The 20,493-nt window shown below is 46.2% G+C and overlaps 1 protein-coding gene across 1 annotated transcript in view; it reads right to left on the reverse strand.

Annotated features, from left to right (window-relative positions):
* LOC126575926 (heparan sulfate 2-O-sulfotransferase pipe) overlaps nucleotides 1-20,493 on the reverse strand; it is a 103,655-nt gene that overhangs the window by 23,769 nt on the left and 59,393 nt on the right. Inside the window, exon 2 of the mRNA XM_050236947.1 lies at nucleotides 14,940-15,103. Within this exon, the coding sequence (XP_050092904.1) occupies nucleotides 14,940-15,103 (164 nt within the window). The remainder of the gene's footprint in view (nucleotides 1-14,939; nucleotides 15,104-20,493) is intronic.

Raw genomic sequence — 20,493 nt, forward strand, 5'->3', positions numbered from 1 at the left:
ATTGCTTCGCGGGAGAGTGAGTGCAGAATCTGAGGCTCCCATTTCTTCTTCCCTTTTCCTCTTCCCATTGGACCACAATCTCGATAACGACATGGCGGGCTCTATGATTTATTAAGAATCTTCGTGGTTTGTGGATCGCCTCGGTAAAGGCGTAGCGATTAGACATGCTTCGTCTGGCTGGCTAGTTGGCCGCCGTACCTTTAATTATGCCCCGGGTCGATGGATCGTATCAGCCTTAGGCGGTAAAGGTGCTCTGGATAGCGATTCTCGGCCATTCTGTCTTGGTTTTTCGCGACCATTTTTCACGAAAAGCTTGAGTACAGAAAACGGAGATGATTAATTCAGCTGATGGCGGTGCTGGCCACCACTTTTGGGTTAAGGCGCTTTCACGGCGTCCCTTCCGGTCCGGCGCAGTATCCTTAGCTTAACCCTTTGTCCTTTTTGGCGGAGGATTTCCGATCGGACCGGTGGATTGCTTTGCGAATGCCCCGGTTGCCCGTGGTTTTGTCACCGGAAAGGCACCCGCTTGTTAAGCTGTTTTAACGGGGTGTGTTGGTTTTTTTTTTCTTTTGGTGAACCATCTTCTTGGACGCCGGGACTGATTAGCGAGTGAAACACCTTTGCGCTACGTCATGATGCCGGTTCCGGATCTTGCTCCGGGAAAAAGTCGGTGCTTGATAATCATGATAAATTTGCCATCCTGTGGCCGCACCGGTACCCTTTTGCAAATCGTAATAAAGATCCAAGATGATGGATGAAGTGTTGCTGTTGTTGCTGCTGCCGCCACCGCAGATTGTGCCCGAAATTGTCGACCGATAGCGGGCAAAAGATAGTGTGCGTGGGCCAAGGTGTGGGCCAAGTAATGCCTAATTAGATTATGGTACGATCGTTAACTTTTCCTTCGCTTCTAGCAGGAAACCGCATTCCCTCCCGCGCCTGACTCACGGGCTTGATTTGATAAAACCTCAATAGAATGGAATCACATTGGCGAAAGTTAATCGAAAAGTTAGCACCCCCGCACGAGTGTCCTTTTTCATCTTTCACTCTCTCTCTCTCTTTCTCTGTTCCTCTGTTAGTCTCATGCTCGCAGCATGGGTGTATATGTTCGAGAGGAAGAAAGTTAGGGAGACTTCAACGAGGATGATCCATTATCAACAGCTCGCTAGCAGGCAGCAAGTGTTCTTTTTGCGTGTATAGTAAGGTGTGTGTCTGCCGAGCTGCCGAGAGTTGCATCATGAGTTCTAACAGACACAAAAAGCTACAAAAACCACTCCTCGAAAGAGTGTCCATGAACCAACCAGGGGGTGTGACATCAAAAGTTTACGTTATTACATAAACAAGTCGCAAGTCTGATGGACAGACAGACAGCCACGGTGCCTTTTTTATTGTGTTGTCAGACCACAAACTGTCGATGCTGCTACCGATGGTTGGTTCCAGTGCAAGTTGCAGGTGGCACTACCCCATTGTTGCCAAACAGTAATGGTGAGGAGAGGTTTACGACACAGACAACATCGCTAGCCCATCACGATGCTGATCAGTGACGGCTTTCGAGTGTCAAAATGTTACAGATCGGTTCATAAATCAATGTTACATCTGATCGCTTAATATCAGGTGCTTGGCTAGGTAAACACGGAACTCATTTGGATGTTCTTGGCCTTCGGTTTCGGTTGCGGCATCTTTATTTTTATGCGACAAGCCAGCACAAGCCATTGCACGGTTCTGTTGCATAATCCGCAACAGTCCGCTACTGCACGCATTGGCCCATGCTTTCGGTGGATTATGCTGCTCCATCCCGAAAACATTACGCTTATCACGGCGTGTTGATCGGGAGCTTCCCGCTGGTGCACCGCCGATTGCATTCGGTGCACCATCATTGATGCGATGATGCGCGTGCCGTATCGCGAGCGAATCCCCCCCCCAGGCAGGTTCCCGGCAAGTTGCGCAAGTGATTGCGGTGGATTGCGACGATCGATTTATGGCCAGCATCATCAATCATTCGGAGCGCAAATCCGCGTTCCGCGACGGGCTTCCGGGCACTCGAGACGGTGACGTGCGAGGCACGAGCGACCGATTACCTTGCTGCTGCTGTTGCGGTGGTGGTGAGGTTGCAGTAAAAAAAGGAGAAGCCCCCCATTGGGAGCTTTTTGGCAGCATGCCGAAGGTCAGGGCAGGGCATGGCTAACCGCATCGGATCGGTACAGGGCAGGCAGCCAGCCAGTCAGCCGCCGATTTCGAATAAACAAAATAAGGATGTTCAACTGTGTAAGAGATCGGAGCAGTGCATCGATTCGGAGCGAACAAAACAGAAGCATCATCACACCGGGAGGGGCGGAGAGAAGCGCTCCGGTTGCACTACAGATTCATCAATCTTGCCCATCCGATCCATAAATAACGGCTTCGGTACAGCAGGGCACGCTCCCGAGTGCGCTCTCTCCCTTCCCTTTACGCTTCGTAGCAAGTAAATGTGCAATCCATCTTTGTACTTGATTTGTTGCCATGATTTTTATAATAATCATCTCTCTCTCTCTTGTGGCCTTTGCTTTTCGTGCTGGTGGTTTCCAGCATAATAATTAAAAACCATAAATGCGTGGCGCACGCGTGTCCGTGCCTGTCGTGATGGTGCTTGATTGCACTTTAATTGTCGACATTCTCGTCGAGAAGAAAGTTGCCATTCGGTTCGGGTCTATGTGTGGATGAATGGATTGGCGCGATGAAAGTTCTAGTTTCATTCCACATCCGCCACCTCCGGTAGCGAGTGCTAAAAACAGTTAATTTGTTGTGCAATGAAGCAGAATGGAAATTGTTGGGAAAAAAAATCTGCATCCGATCTGTTGCCACCATTGCTGCTACTGCTGCTGCTGCTGCTGCTGCTGCTGATGCTGCTATTTCCACTGTTTGTGGGGGGAGCTTTTGCTGGATAAAAGTTTTTAGAATTTTCCATTCTAAAGGGTTTTTTTCTGATCTGCACCATTCTTTGCACGGTTCCCGCTGTGTGCTTTTAGCACAGGGTTGGTAATGTTGATTACATTTGCATTTGCGCCAACGTCCATTTTGTTGCGCATTAGTTTTGGGGACCAGCTAGCTGGCCAGGCGAACGAACTTGGTGTGCAGAGTGTGCAGAAGGCTGCTTGCACTTCCACAAACCAGCTGCAGCTGCTGATCGGTGCTGCACTGCACAACATAATTACGACGTCCTTTCTAGCGGACTGGCTGATGCAAACGCCCTGGTTGATGCAGTGGACTGGAAATGGTCGAATCATACGATTCCTTACAGCACAACAGCAGTCACGGAAAGCATCGTAAAACGGGGGAAAAAGCCCGGTGAATGGCGAATTTCTGGCAAATGTTTCTCATTTTCTCAGAGAAACCTCCTGGATTCCTTCCCTTAACCTGTTTCCAGAAAGTGACGCCAGCCAGCCAGCGACGAACCTCATCACTCAATCGAAGTTAGTAAAGGAGAAGGAAGGGTGGAACTGGTGGAATGGTGGAAACCAACGGGAAACTGCCAGCGAGAGAGTCCCGGATGTTTGTTCGCTCGCAAAGCGAAGCAAAACATCGATCGCTCCCATTAATCATCAAAATTCCTCGTCGTCTAGCGCCATGGCTTCCGGTTTCCTCTATTACTTTTCTGTGCTGTCGCCATTGCCGTTCGCCCGTGACTGAGGGGAGCTCCGTTTGCCTTGCGTCCTTGATGTTCCGTTATGCTTCCCCCAGTGGAGTGCGAATTTATTTAGCTTTTCCTTCATTCCCCCAGGGGACGCAGCCGGATCGACAGCGTGACGCCATCTGTGACGCGAGTTTGAGAAGATGGAGGAGGAGGAGGAGGAAACATTGAGAAAAAGGTGTGCCACTCGAGGTGACAGGATGCGGATGCGGGCTCTTTCGGTTCGGTTATTAGTGATAAGATCGATTGGTCGATCGTTTGGGACAGGTTGCGCTCGCTCCGCATAGTTGGAGATATTATTTTTCTTCTTCTTAGTATCCCGTTTACTTTCGCGAGCGCAAAAAGGACTTTGGAGAAGAGATTTTTCATATCGTGCTGCACTTGGTTGCTGTAGCAGCATTCACAAGGAAAAGGAGGATTTTCAATATTTTCCAATGGATGCGAAGGAAATCCTCCGTGAATGAGTCGGGATTGAGAAGAGTCAGTGCCGGTTGAATGATGATCCTTTGTTGGTTGGTCGCTGCGTAGAGAGCGGCAAGGGAATAATTTTCTTTCGTAACGTCGTGAGAATGACCCCATTAACACCTAATTCATGATCGTAAATCACCGATAAGGCCGCGTTAGTAGCTGCGCTACTAGTGAAGCAGTAGACGATATACGCTCAATAATCGTCCTAATAATCCTTTGTGTTGGTACGAAACATAATGACTTTGTATCTCTTTTTTTCTTCTCTTTCTCTGTGTTGGCTGAAGTGCCTTTGGCAGAACAGGGAGAGCAGTTAAGCTGATTTGAATTAAAAGAACTTGTGATGTATTATGTGGAGCAAAGAACATATTTCGCGCCATGTGAACGATATTAATGCCTTTCTACTTAATGATATACGTATTTTTGAAATGTGTATATTCGTATGTTGAGCTGTGTCGAATTTTTAGAATCTTTACCTTATACTGTGTTTCAAAGAGAAAGCAATTGATCCATATTTACAATTGTATTTTAACTGTTGTGACGTTTGAAAAACGTTTTTTAACCTTTAATAAATACTTCTCGTCAAGTTCTATGTTATACCAACCAATATGTTCTACCAACGCTGAAGTGATCTGTGCAGCCAGTTATTTTGAATACAGTTACTAAATGACACCTATTTTTTAATGCTTTGCATCTTTCCGATAATTCCTAAACCGCTATTGATTGCATTTGATGATGCTTGAATTGCCAAACTAATCAACGGGGTTGACTGCTCTTTTCCTGGATCGACATGGTAATTCAACGAATGAACAAATACGAAGCAAACAATCGTAGGAACAAAATGGTTTCGTTTCTCCCCTCTTATTACTATTTAGAGTACTTATTTTTTGCGAATTAAAATGCATTTAGTACGGTGGTAGACATTCGTATAGCCGCACCTAGAGGCTCAGGAGTAAAACGGCAATCAATTACAAACGGATGCATTTTTTGACGGTATCAAGCTTTTATTGTGTTACTACACATGTGACTAGTATACAAGTAAAATTTGGTTTAGATACGTGGGTAATTGTGAGTGCTATGTGTCAAAATGTGAGTAATCGTCAGATTGCAGCTGTTTTAAAATGGACATTCGTATAGCCGCACTGAAAGAAAAAACATACTCCGCAAAATTCGTTAACACGTATTTAATGGTTGTATTTTTTGTTCAATAGTAGAACTATTCTAGATTATTTTAAGCTTTAGAAATGCTCTTTTTGATAACACCCTGGCTTTTAATATTTTTTTTAAATAATGCGCCCAGGGTAACTGACAAATAAATAAAAAATGACAAAAAATCAAGCTATTTTTGATAACCTGCAAATCTAATCGCTCTGTTTTTTCAATTATCGGTTGGTATAAGAAATCCATCCATAATTTCCTACGGAAAATATCCAAAAGGATAGTTAAGCCTCTATCGAAAACGATGAAAATAGTTTCCTAAGGGACAAAAAGTCAGTTTTAGCATGAATCAGCCAGAAATTGGCAACCTTTTGGGCAATTTAAAGGAACTATGGATGGACCAGTAATAAGCAGACGCATTTTATACATAACGGATCATAAACAAATCATAATATTGGGAAAAAACTCAAAGCAAAGCCAAAGTTGATTAATGCCCAAAACGACCACCGGCTCATTTACCCTAAATTTGGTAACGTAGGTAAAATAAAAGCAAAATGAAGTTCTTTTCAAAGCAAATAAGTAATTTCTTGATAATTTGGATGGATAGAGCCGATATTAGCATGATTTGAACCATGAGTGACCCACCATACCACATCGAAAGTCAAAGCAAAAAATCGTTGGTGAGGGTTTGATGTTTGCTGTAACTTTCTTATCACGTACAGCTTTCCATTTTTTAAATTTCAACTCAAATGTATTCAGGGATGTAAACAGAGCCTTTGCAAGACATTTTTATTCATCTATCGGGGATTGAAGCCTTTTATTACAGGACAATAACATATCAATTAATTTTCACCAACAATTGAATGCATGGTTTGGAGACAAAAATATCCCTTTATCCAAGTGTGTAGTATGCATTTCTTATTGCAATTACATAAAAAAGCGTTTTGGTTTTTATTTGGATTGATTTCTTAAAAAAATCGGTAAAATAAAAATATTTCAAGTTTAAGTCAGGTCATTGACGACTGTTACACTTAAATTGAATAGCAAACCCATTAAATCTTATCGGAACCCATGGCAAGTTATAGTTTTGGATTTGTTAGAAATGTAGGCAGTAATAAAAAATACCAACTTGCAGATTGCTTCGTAAAAACTATTTGAAAAATATATTTTTCATAAGGTGCGGCTATACGAATGTCCATGTGAAATTTGAAAATTTTCTCATATTTTCTCGAAAACAAGTCCTACACGTTTTTCGTCAATATGTGTTGTAAACAACGATAAAATAAACCTTTTGTATTATTCCAAATGAAAAAAGATCGGCTAGTTTGAGAGAAACGAGAAAAAAACTAGAAAAAACTACCTGCGGCTATACGAATGTCTACCACTGTATAATTACTAATTGCATTTAATATTGCTAAGAAATAATGCCACCTCTGCTTCAATTTGTACCTTCCCATTAACTCTGTTTAGCGCGTCGTCGGAGGATATTTAATGAAATTTGCTAGAAAGGTCTCTCTAGTTTCGTTTCACTTGCGCAATCATCTAGAAAATCATTTAAAATTCATGGAAAAATGGAAAACCCAATGTAATCCTAGCAGCTACCTAGATCTTCCCTAGTTCTTTAGAACACTCCAAAGAAAAAACATGCTCTCGGAAAGTGTGGAATGAAGCATTTAAACACTCGTTCGCTCCAACAGCAGGGCTTCAGCATCTATTTTTAAAACACCAACACCGAAAGGATTAACGACACCCCATCCTTGTGCTCGCCGGGGTCGTCGTCGTCGTCGTCGGTGGGCCAGAACGCAATCGGGCGCGACATGTGCCATGTTCAGTGTCTCAGCGCAACAAGTCGCTGATAAGCATGTCAACTACCGGGTAGCCCCCGGGGGTGGACTGGGGTGATGACAAGGCAAATGGAAAACGAAACGAAAGACAAACCGGTGGGAGGGGGAGATGCCCCGTTCGAAGTGGTGCTCTGCATGTAACACAACAGTCCGGGAAATGTGCGGGGGGGAAAAAAACGCCCGATTAATCAGGAAGGATGAGCATGTGTTTGTGTGCCACAAGTGGAAGGAGCTGAAGGTGCGCCTTGGTGCTTTTACTTTTCACTTTAAGCTTCTCTATCGCTGCGAACACGTCACCGATGGAACCGAGGAAGAATCAGCCACCCAACGAGTGAGACAACGGTGCAGTAACGCGTGCTCCGACCAGGAATTAGCGAAGGGTTTAAAAGGGCAAACGGCTTCGGCCTAAAAACTTTTGCTGCTCGTGTGCCCCTTCCCTGGCGTCCTTGCTTGATTGATGAGAAGATGATGATGGGTTAAGATTTTCGGGCGAAAACTCCACTTTTCCTTCCCGCACACCAAGCACACACTCATCGCTGCGTGGTGGAAAGTTTCATGTTTAGGCAGAATTAAGGATTAGCGTGCAAACATGGCACCGCACAACCTGTTTAGTGTTGCGAGTTTGTTGCGTGCGCGCTTCGAAAGGATTCCCCCGCAACACTCTCTCTCTCTCTTTCTGTCTCTGTCTTATCTGACTGCTGCAGGCGGAATACGCCCTAGTCGCTGTTTGTGTGAGTTGGGAAAATTTCTCAATTTCCCAAATTAATGGTTCACCTAAAATTAGAAAATTGCCCGTTAGCCGGTACGGTAGCCAAAAAGGCCGCAGCTTTTTGGTGGTTCAGGGCACGACACCGTACGGTTTGTTTGATTGGGAGCCAAATGGCGTCCTCAACGAAGAAGTATGCCCGCGATAAAAGGACGCGTTTTATGGGTGGCAGTCTCGTACACTGCAGTCATCGTGGCCATCACATAAAGCCAAACCAAAAAAACCAATCCTCAAACCATTCGTGGAATCGGATCGAACAGCACCACCACCAAGAGCCACTGGAACCCCCTCAGGGTCTGTCACACCATACGGCTGGAAACGACACTTTTTGGTGGCCCCTTGTGTTCCCTGTTTTCGATCGGAAAGAAGCCACTGTAGGGAGCGTAGGTCCTTAACGACAGGAAACGAACAACGCGGACTTCCCATTGCCATTCCCAGTGAGTGAGCTGCATCGGTGAATCCGGAGGCCTTTCAGCTATCAATAGTACCACTACCACTAGCACTTATGCTACTACTACTACTAGTACTGCTACTGGTACTACTTTGTACCTAACGAGCAACGCCCAGAGTGGCCCTAGGAGTGCCAGGCCAGGAAGGATGGAGCATTCCGACAAATTATGGCAAAACGGAACGCGCCGGAACGCGAAGGCGGAAGCCAATGATGCAATTTATGGCCTTCTTAAAAGTGGCCAGTAAAATGGTTGGCCCCCGGTCGGTTCTCCGGTCCTCTAGAGCAGCAGCATCATCATCATCGTCATCGCGCTCGTTGTCGATGGACCGGCCGGAACCTTTCGGAGGCATTATTTGATCTAGTGGATGCCATTTAATGTCCTTCGAACGGTTTCGCTGTCCATATGTTCTGCTCGTCGCCGTTGTCGTCGTCGTCGTCGTCGAAAGGGGTTGTACCCGGAGCTGGCTTATCCGCTAAGTGTTTTCGAGGACAAGGGGGCGCTCACTCGCAAGCGGGCGAGTGGAACACGGGAGCGAAAACAGTAATTTATGGCTCCATCAAACCCGTGCAAACGGACATTTAGCTGGCTGGTTGGTTGGTTGCTTGGTACGCGTCTATCGCTCGCTTGTGGAAGCACCCGGGGATGATTCGCAAGCGGAAGGAACCTCTTGCTTTTCTTAATTTGATTCCGTTATTAATTTTTCCCATCAAGATCACGAACTGATACTCACAGAAGGGAGGAAGCCCCTCAAATGTACGCCACGCGGTGGCCAAGGAGTTTGTGGGCACAGTGCCCCAGGCACTTAATGCACTTTTCGCCGTCGGTGAATGGGCGACTGTAGTGGAAAGTGAAAATCCAGAGCTGCCAACCAGAGAGGTTCCATTAGAGAGCAATATTGAGGTCAGTTATCCGCAAACGCTATCAGCGTGTTTACCACGGAAACCTTTCATGCACTAAACGTTATCGATCTCTGGGCTCTATTCCTGGTACGGGATGGATCTCTTTTCTGCCAAGCCGAGAGCACGCACTTCATGCGATTTATGCGGAGCTGGATTGATTGCTTTTTCTGTATCCTTCATCTGGATTTATTTATCGGAACGGAACGTGAATCTTTCGTGTCTTGGACAGATTTGCTTGCATAAATGGAAATGAAAAGCCTGTCAAATGAGGGCCCCCACCTTTAATGGGTGTAACCACAGTATGTTGTCAAAGCGCGCGTTACGCATTACCAGAAAGCACAGAAAGCACAGCAAGTGAACACGTGGTGCGTGCCACGTGCGTGTCATGCTGGGTTGTATCTGGATAATTTAATTTTGTCATATTAAAAACTGACAAGCGTGGGTCTCGGAGGGTCGCAGTTTTTGCTTGGCCCCGGAACGCGCGATGTTAGAACGCGGCACGAGACGTCGTCGTATCGTTTCCACTTCATCTGGTTCGTCGGTTTCGTCGCGACCGACGAGACAGCTCCCACTTCAATTACCCCAAAATTGAATTCGCCTTAGGCTGATGATGCCTTAAAGTGGTGTCCCGGCGTGAACCGTGATGAAGTGAGTTCCGTCCCATGCTTCTGATGCTGAAGATTAAAGTGCGTATGGACTGCTGGCTTTCGGATGGTAAATTCTGTTTCTTTAGCTTTGGTTTTCTCGTCGTGCTGTCGAAACAATGTAATTTAAGTGATGTGTTTTCAGCCGATCGGTTTCCTTTCAAAACATTATTTTTTTATCAGCAGCATTACGAAGGCTTCTGAGCAATTTGTTTGCGTTTGGTTATCAAATCAATTTTGGAAAATACATAGTTTCTAGTATGATAAATAGGTAGATTGTTCATGAACAGTAAAAGGGATGTTTGATATTTCAGAGTTTTGCAACAATTGAAATATCACAGTATGAACAGTTTTCCAAACGAGTGCATGATAGATTGTTCGGAGCTTTTGCCAGGATCTAACCAGACAAGAAGGTTGCTTAATGTAAATTATATTTTAACTAAAATTATGTAAATGCAAGCTTATGCATGTCAAGATTAATAAGCAAGGTCAACGAGATGGAATTTATATGATTTTGTTTAACAAAACATGGCATTAACTCTCAGCCGCGACTTACGCCGACGCTGAATAATGTATAATGCATATTCACATACTGATTTGGGGATATAAAATCCTCCAAGGCACCTTTGGGGCCTCTAAAGGCACTTTGAGAAGGACGAGACCTCCAAGACGCTAGCGTGCAAAGGTATTTCATTGATCATATGTTTATATTACCTACACATGTTAACTGGTTTTCAGAATAATTTCATTCAAACAAAATCTAAATAAATGTTTCGTGATCAATTGTTCACGCGCTTTGCTCCATTGTTGATGTAAGTTATAGCATAATTGTATAACAATTAAAATCATACATTGTGTGTAAAACTATTAATATTCCTTTCAAATAGCAATTCAGCAAAATATGTTTCAATTTCACTATAATCTTATATGATAAAAATGTTTTCTTTGGTTCTTTTCGAATAATTGAGTATCAAGAAAGAATTCCGTTGATTCCATGAGGTGGATCTCTTAACTCTTTAATTTTTAACTGCTAAAAACACCCAACACTTAATGCAATCGCATTAAACTTTATGTGCTTCCAATGCGCAGCTAAATGCAATAATGGCGCTGCAGCCTCATTAGCCTGCATGCGGACTGCTCTTGCCCCACGAATCCTTTGCTGCTGCAATTGATATCCCGATCGTATGCGAAACACAACCCAACCATTAGCTTCAGTTCAGTTTTCTGGTGTGGCAAATGGCCAAAAGGCGATGGAGAAAAGAGTAGAGCGAGAGAGAGAAAATGGTCGGGTGGAAACCTCAAGATGGACCCGAAAAGGCCAAGTGCACCAGCAAGCAGCGTTGGTTAAGTTTTTCCGACCTCTCAAGAACCGGGAACGACCTGATGTGCCGGATTGGTTTGGTTGTGGTTTACGTAATAAATTAAAAAAAAAAAACGTACCGTGCCCAGAAAGTTGTTGGGTTCGCCGTACGTCCGTTGTCTTTCTTCCCTTCGGTCGTTACAAATTGTAGCGTCTTCGGCTGCTTCGCGTGGTGGTGTTGGTGGTCGTTAGCGTAGAACCTGCAGTATCCACTCCATCGATTAGTGCAGAATCCGGTCGCGGACCAGGAGGAATGGTGCATAAATCGCGTGGCGCTTTACTATGGCACTAGTCTCAGTTTTTGGGGAGGCGACAGACGACGAAGGACAATAAATGGCATCATCTTGAGACAGTAGGGCGCCGTGACTCGTAGGACCGCGGAGGGTCGAGCAAAAATTGATGAGCTAGTCCTCCATTGGCTGGGATTTAATGGTTGGTTGGCTGGCAGCCGGTACCAGCCTCCATCCGGTACCAGCAGCCACATAATTCACCGTTGCCAGTGAGCCGGGAACCGGGAAAAATTGAACGGACACCCGGTGCGAAGCTGGTGCGATCGGGCATGAGGAGCCGGAAAAATCAAATAAATAAATTTTCACTTCATGCAAGTACTTCATGCTCGATCGCTTCCGGCGATGCGAACCACGTCGCCGTCGCCGTCATCGTCGTCGCGCCCCTTCTGATGATGGTTTTGGCATTCCAATATCGCTCCTAGCCAGCGCCAGGTACTTGCCCTGCTGTATGTGTTTGTGTCTGTGGTTAAGTGTTTGGGACGCGCTAGTTTGCGTTCGCTCTGGTAAGAGGCCAAATCGTTTTCCGCAATTCCGCATCGTGTCCTGGCGTCAAAACCGGAAGCCTTTCGCCGGGTTGTCGGTGACATCCGCCGAGGCCATGGCAGCCGCAGCAGCAGCAGCAACGTGAGAAAGGATTGGTCTCGTAATGTCGTTTCCTATCACATTCCACGATGCGCGACTGACATTGGCAAAGCGAGAGAGGGAGAGAGATTGGGAAAAAGGAATTCCCGCGAATAAAAATGTCCTACCGCCGTCTTCCGATCCGTCGCCGGGTCTCCAGCCACAGCCTGTCAATTGCTTCGATTGCCTTTCGGTAATAATATTTATGCAACATATTTTGCGCTGGCAGCGGATTGTAATATTATGCTTCATTAAGTTTCATTCTCGCGTGTCGCTCCCCGATTTGCTCGATCGGTCGTTCGGGGACTAGTCGGCTTGAGCGACTGTTTGCACCGCCGCGGGACAGCTGAGTAAAGCAGCTGCCGAGACGCGGTGGTGAAGACCAACGTTTCATCGCGTTGGTTTTTATTTTTCCATGAAGAAGAAGTGGCCAATAGGCGGCTTCAATCAGAGAGACACGAGGTCGACACACGCGGTCGTGTTCTTTTTCATCATTGCCGACGTCAGATTTGGGAAGTGCGCCCGTTCCGGGAAGGTGCCGATACCGGTTACAGACCATCGCAAACAAGAACACGCGTCGAAAATGGAGGGTTTTGAAAGAGGGGGTTTTGAAGATCATTTCCCACCACTCCCCACTCGGTCCGGTCTTGTCACCAACCTTCCCTGATTTTTGGGTACGCCAAGGGCCGAGGGTGGCATAAATTAAGGCAGATGGTTCTGTGCGCTCCGAAAGTGAATTCTTTTTTTTTCGCTCGCTCGCTTATGAGTTTGAATTCGATTCTGACAGATTCTACATTCGATTGCTGTTGGCGCGTGTTGGTTGGCTTGGTTCCGATGGATGTAATGTTTATTGATTACTGAGCGTGTATCAACATGATTTAATATGTATTTTTGTTGCTGATTTTGGGTTCACAAGGTTAGGCGATGTGACTCAACCCAAACCTCGTACGTACGATACTTAGCAATACTGATCAAACATTACTCGATGGAGACATGTACTAGAATTCAAGCGTGAAGGAAAATTGAATTTGAATACCAATTGATGAATTCGATTAAACTCATACGCGGATTGGTGAGATCGTCATTGTCATGCGTATTGTTCGTTACTTTGCATCCCGTTTGATAGGTTTGCTTATGCTGACGTAAAATATGTTTGAAAAGCACATACATTTGGTTCATTGTTGTGTGGGATTGTGACGCATGTTGGAGATTTATTAATGGGCCTCATCGAACAATGCAAGTTGCACTCTCGCGTACCTTCTGAAATAATGATCTCAAAATGATCATCATAAAATGATCTTGTGTTTACAAAAGCAGAGAAAATAACATAATCGCTGATGTTTTCTCGTGAAATTCAAGCTTGTTCACATTGCTGCCCTTTCAATACTTTAGAATATATTTCTGAACAGCGAATTGCAGGCTTGCATAGCTTTATAACCGTAGCATTGACATGGAATTGAACAATAATAGGTTTATGTCAGCCATTTCTTCAACCGACCTCAAAGCTTAGTGAATCAGTAGCTACCAAACGGTCAGCAGAAAGGTCACACTGGGTTTTATTCGATTTTTTATTAGAAAAAACCTTGCTTTCATTGTCTAAAACCGTGCATTGCAATCAACACGATACGGCTTTGCTTTCAAGGTTCTGCTAAAAACCCCTTTTTTGCACGCCTAATAAAAGGCCAGCACCACACAAAGTGACAATAAAAGTGTTGTGAAAAAAGTCACAATTTCATAAAAAGAATATTGACTCCCCCATTCCAACAATTAAAGCTAGTACCAGCTACTGCCACGCAGCGACGTGATTCCAATAATCAACGACCACCACCACCACCACCACCACCACCACCACCTCTTCGATCCACTTTTAATTGCTCGAACGACCCGATTGACGGAGTGCAAATTTGGACATTTTCGAACCAATTTTCACCCGGCCCATCACTGGCAGGCGCTCGCTCACTGTCGGTCATTACAGCGTCGGTCAAGTGGGACCACCTCCCCCCCCCCCCCCCCCCCCCGTGGCTACATAATTATTGCAGCGAGAAGCTCCCTCTCCGTGTGTGATGTGCGTGACGTTCATGCTGACGCAGAGTGCGAAGATGGCGTTATGTCAATCGCACCGGAGATGGCTCATCATCGTCATCGTCAGTCGAAGGGTTCGAGTTGTGCAAGGGTCGTGATCATTGTCGTGCTGAATTCGGTGCATGGGCAATGGAATTGGCTCCACAAACTCCTGACGTCGTGTTAGCATAATTTAAGAGCGGCAAATGGTGGTCGACGAGCAATTTGCATTCGATCAACGGGCTACCGAAAGGGGGTATTGGCTTACATAAATGTGCTCTGTAAATGACGTTACAGCTGCGTCCTGTTTGACCAGCAGCAGCATCATTTATTGCTTGTCATTTGGTCCAGGTCCAGGTCCAGTCCGCACAGGTCCCGCCGCTTGAGTGCCCGAGTGCTGATTGCAATAAATTGGTTTCGGGATCGTTTTCACGTATTGCGCACGGTTCGGGAAATTGATTGGCGAGATTCGAAAAACATATTTGAACCGGTACCGGTACCGCGCTCGGCACCGCAAAGTACTTTAGAACGGATTAAGATTAGTTTTCCTCCGGGAGCAGAGAGAGGAACGGTGACTCCGTGAGCGGTGAGGTGATTAATTTTGATTTTACTATCGACCACCTCGGCGCTTGTGATGCACCTTTACTCTTTCTCCGGTGACGTTCCGATCGGTCGATGGGTGGGGGTGTCAGTCCAATGATGCGGGGACACTTACCTTGGCTAATTGAATTTCCACTCAGCCCACTGTCGACCCCCGACAGCGACGATGGTGGCTGTAATTTGTCCTCCATTTCGCGCAACCGCGACGTCAGGCTCTGGGTGTGCATGAACAGGAACAGTGTGCACGAGATGGCAATCAGTGCCACGAGTTCGGCGTATCTGGTGAGAATGGAATGGAATGGAGCAAATAAGAAGGTTTGTTATAAGTTTTGGGAACGCTAGACCGTTGCACCTGTGCGTAGGAGGGATCTACTGGCACCGAAATCTGGTTGCGAGGAATCTGGTTGAGATTGACACCAAAGCACCAAAAGCAGCATAAGCGCTAATGGTCGTAATGGGATGGAAAAACTAATAATCCTCACGCTTGGCACGTTGGCCTTGGGTGCAGGGATTTGCCAGGGGATTGCTGCGCTTCTGATTGCCACTAGCGATGACAGACACCAAGAGGACGACGACGATGCTGATAGTGTCTGGTTCTGCCGGTGACGGTGATGAGAATGATAGAGTGTAATTCGGTTGACGAGTGTTTGGGAGGGAGGGGGGTCTTATCGCTCAACTTTTTCCGGTTTTTTCCTCCCCGAAATGCTTTAAGCAGGGACTTTCATTTGTCAACAGTGATGATTTTGGTGACGCTTTTCACTAGCAGCGTGGGGAAAAGGAATTGCCCGTTTGGAATGTAAACTCACAGTTGACAAATCTGGTTTCCCTCTGGATGGTGTTCCTGTCTGGGGAGGGTGCTTTCTAATTTAATTTAGATTATGTCCACGCTGCTGGCCATGTTTGCTGTGCACTGATTGCAGTGCATTTGCAAGGTAAACAGGTAGCGAGTGGGTTCGGTTGATTCATAAACAGTTTTTCCGGGATACAAGTACGATCGAGGCATGATTTATGTTAATTTTGATCAATTGTTAATGTTTGGTTTTGTACAAACAGCAGTAGAATTCTGGTGAATTCCGGCGAATATTTTTGATTAGAATTAAGAGTCTTTCATCAATAGTGGGGGGATACTTCGCTAACGTGATCGATTATTAATATGCAGTAAAAACTCGTTTTTGACGTTCTTTAGAAGCCATTGAATGATCAGCATTCACTAAATATAGCAGCAAAACTACTAAAATGCATAAATATCGAAATGATCGATGTCGACAAAGAACAGACAGATAGAGAATCGACAGGAGATTCTTGATTTATAAGCATAAGACAGCAAAATCCTCCTATTCTTGTTCACAGCACGATTTTTTGCTGTATTATTGCTGGGGCAATAAATACAACTCATCAGTTGTTTTTCGTGTTAGTTTGACTGAAGAGACAGGAGCTACAGATGCGATCAGCTATTAACGCTACGCCGGTACCCAAAGGTACAGTGAATAGTTTGAAGTCATTAGGTGAATGTGGATCGGTGACGATGAAAGGAACTGACGTAAAAGTGACGCCGATCTTTCCATGTCTCATCATGCACCTCTCCAGTGCTGTCATCAGCGATCATCTACCTTCCAAATGCTGCAAAAACGTGTGCCAGTTCATACCTTCATCGCAAACTCACGAGAAGCAGAAAGGGTTTTTGTCAAATGTTAAACTAAATTATGGGACAAGTAACTGTAAAAAAGTGAACGCACCGGTCATTTGCAGGCTGCAAGGATAAGGAAAAGAGGCAAGGCCTTTTCGGCAGATGCTGGTGAACGTTTACGCTGACATTTTCAGCCCGCGAATCGGTGTGCCGGTTGGTGGTGCCAAACTAATTTGCCGTCACAACACAACAATACAATGTTCCCGCCGTTCACGGAAAGTACGCGGTACTCGCTCGGCTGACAATCTATTCGATCTTGGCAACGAAAGAGATACACTTTTAACAACTTTGCATCCGTTAGCCGCCTTTTAGCCGGTGAAGGCAGCGACAGAAACAAACAACCAACAACCGTGCAAACATAAGAAGTGCGCTGTTTGATGTTTTGTGCGATGATGGAGTACCTTCTAAAGCCGTGCGCCGTCAACTCTCTGTGGCTTCAACCGGTGACTTTCACTTTCTAAGCGCTCGCTAGTTGAAGAATGTGGGGGGTGAGAAAGATGGCAACTGGAGAGCAGCCAGAGGTCGACACGTCATACGTTGGTGAGGTCAGCTCCCCGATGAGGTAAAGGGATCGTGTGCTCTACAGTTCACAGTACCTGGAATTTTCCCTTTCGGAATTGGCAGATTCTTTCGCCAGTTGTGCACCGTCCCAGATGCTGCTGATGCTGTAAGCGGATTTGCACCCAGGTTACCACTTCATCTTCAAGGTTGTGCCCTAGTTCAGGCCCTAGACAAGCGACGCGTGGCAGACGCAACCGGCCACAGCTCATCGCTCACTACACAGAGTGACACCGTGGCAGCGGGAACGGCGTTCGATTCTTTTGCTCGTGAGAAATACCTCCCCCTTCGGGTCCGCCAGAAGACAATCGGCACGGCATGGCCTTGAAAGATGCTCCCAGATGAGCACCACGACCATTAGTGGATGCGCCTGTCTGCCGCCTTCCCCGAACAGCAAGTTCAGCGGACACCACGGCGATCGCGATCGGCGTGCACGATTTGAAACAGTTAATTGAATCGCATTGCATTAGTGTCTCGGGCGAGTGTCGCAAGCAACAGCAGCAGCAGCAGCATGGTCAGTGGAGAGAGCGTGGTCAGCGCTTAGACAAAGAGCATTTGGTTCGATGTTCCCACAGGTAGTTCCAGCTTGGTTCTTGGGTGACGCCCAGAAGATGCAGCCTAAACTGTTTTCTTATCCATATTCAGTTTGCTTTTCGGGCTGCAAAAGTGATGCTGCAGTTGTTTTGCAACCTGACGCGCACTGACCTGTGCGAAAATGAAGCCGAAATTAGTCTCACGTTAACATGCTGTTAAGCTGAACGATATGATCAGCGCTGGAAGGACACTGGAATCGTCTGCTGCTGCTGCTCATAATGCCATAAAATATGAATATTTGCCTAATTTCCCGCCATTCTAACCATGTCGCGACCGTTCAGTTTACGGTCATTCACCAAAAACCCCACTTCCAGCTGCGGTCTATTAGCTCTAATTTGGTCCATTGGACGGTTTTTTTCCTGCATAATGTAATGCCCCCCCCCCCGTGCCGGTGATTCCCATGGATGTAGCAGTGCTTGATGCTGGTTACCCGTGACCGCATCGCATGTCATCGCATCGCGCCATCTCATGTCGCGAGCCGCGATCTAATCGCTAGCGCCGTGCACAATGCTCACCGATGGTCGACAGAGGAAGCATCATGTCCGCGGGGACGACCTTCGCTCTTCGCGCACAAGCGGATCTAATCTGATCGGAACCGATCCATGGAACGGATCGGAGCATAAATAAGCTGGCCGTAGCTGGCTGGCTGGCCAACATGAGCATGCAGCTCGCGCCCTTCCTCTCTCGTAATTGGACGGTCGCAACCTCCGGGCAACAGCGCGGTGGCCAGTGTGTTTTGTGCAGCATAAATGGGCCTGTAATTTGCCATTACCGTTAGTCTGTTCCCTTCCATTCTGGTCGCACTCGGGCGTTTTGTGTTTTCTTCCACACGAACCCAACTCCGAAACCCTTTGTTTGCCTTTCGATGGGGGAGGTACGCTGATCGTACGCTGGAATGGCCTGCAGTGGAGTGGACAAGCTCTAATGAGCGGGAATTGGAGCTTTCGGTTTTTACAACTCAATCCAGATGACTTTCCTCGGGAGATTTGATTAGAGTGCGGCCACGTGCGCTGTCGCGATGATTTCACGATAGTGTCACCGGTACATTGTCGTACGGTGTGTCGTGTTCTGTGTGTAAAACATGCAGATTCATCGTAGATTTTATGATTATTACGTACAACACTGGATCACTGGCTTCTAAACACAAACTGAAGCATACATGGTGAGCGAAAAGCACGACCATAGTGTGCATATCTCCTGGAATTAAGGAAGTTTGAAGCTAATTTATGTTTGAAAGAAATGTTTCAAACATTCCCTTCTCCAAAAAAGGCACCAAGCTATTATTCTATGGCTGGAACGGGCACGGAGTATTATAAGCAGACTTCCACAGGCTGTCGAAGGGCAAAAGCTTATAAGTCGCTCTGTGCTACTGTCCAGTGAGCCTTGGCTAAGAAGGAGATGCGTAAGTAACGTACTTAAGGAGAAATTGTACTATTGGAACATTTTTCAGCCTTTTTAGCTTCTTCCTAACTCAGTCCGTGCCGATGCTAGTTCCCGCTGGCACGTTTTAATTATTTTTAAGCTGCTTTGCTATCGACAAACTTCCGACTTGGACCGGTGATGGCGATTGATAAACTTCCCTTGGCACAGACAAGTTATTTTCCCCTGTATTCCGGTACCCGAGTAAATAAGTAGTAGAACCAGCATCATCATTGATTTCTTGGAAGATAGGAAACTGCTAGGGTGAGAGAGTGCGAAGAGCGAAACGTGTACTGAGTGCCAGGTTCTTGCCGCACTTCCTAGTTTCATCGTGCGCCATTTTAACCGCACAAGTTTGACGGTACCGATTTTCATACAAAAAAAAGGAGTGCAACATTATAATGTACTTCATAATTAATATGAAATCTAGATTTTTTTTATGAAAATGGTGAACACTTGGGGCCAGCTGCCTAGAGCAAAACCGGGGCTACGCTGAGCCGATGTGCCAGATTGTGCCCGATTAAGTAACACCGGTTAATGCAATGTAACTACTTAGCGAACAGGTTAAAAGTTTGAGGCGATGGCGTGGTTCGCGTGGTTCGTTCGCTACGCTTCAGGTCACGCTCGCTCGGAGGGCCCAACGCTAACCGTTTCTTTTCCAACACGAGCAGCAGCAGCAGCAGGTTCGCAGTGCAATAATTAACAAAGTTTCCGTAGCGAGAAAGTTCCATCTTTCTTCCCGGGAGGCAGCCAGTTCACAAGCCGGTCATGGCTGCCGTTGCACCGGTGGCCATGGGATTCGTTTCCGGTCGCGAACGGCAAGGCAAGTTGATAGCAGCAGCTACGCGCTGCGACAGCAGCGGAAGAAGCTGCCTGCCGGTGGACGCTGGCAATTGAGTTGTCATGTCTGGTCGTCGTCACGGGCAACGCTGTCGATCACTTGGCGCCGCGAAAGGACGACGAAGAAAACTTCACGTGGACTTACTTTGATGGCGATAGTGAGTGAGGTAGGAAATGTGCAAGGATCGCACGAGAGGTCACACTAAAAGTGCCCAGTGGCAATGTTACGCGGTTGTGAAGGTAACCAAGCGAGATGGATTAGGAAGAGAGCCGTTAGTGGTAGAGCCAGGAAGAGCGAGTATGTTTCAGTCATAATTTTAAATGACCTCTGAACCTGTCCTCTCTCTTTCTCTATCTAGACAGGTGCCTCTGAAGGATTACAAATTTGAGCTGGCGAAGATTATCGCAATACAGCCCTGGAAGGCATTCGAGAGAAAGTTATGAATGGTGTTGCTGCAACAACGCAACTCAACATGATTGCAAGAAATGTTGTAATATTCCTTCGCAATGCAAAGCCACCTCCCGGAATAGTCATGGTACTGTTGTCACGGTATCACCTGGGCACTTTTGC

The sequence above is a fragment of the Anopheles aquasalis genome, chromosome 3 (genome assembly GCF_943734665.1).
Source record: "Anopheles aquasalis chromosome 3, idAnoAquaMG_Q_19, whole genome shotgun sequence".
Classification (NCBI taxonomy): Eukaryota; Metazoa; Arthropoda; class Insecta; order Diptera; family Culicidae; genus Anopheles; species Anopheles aquasalis.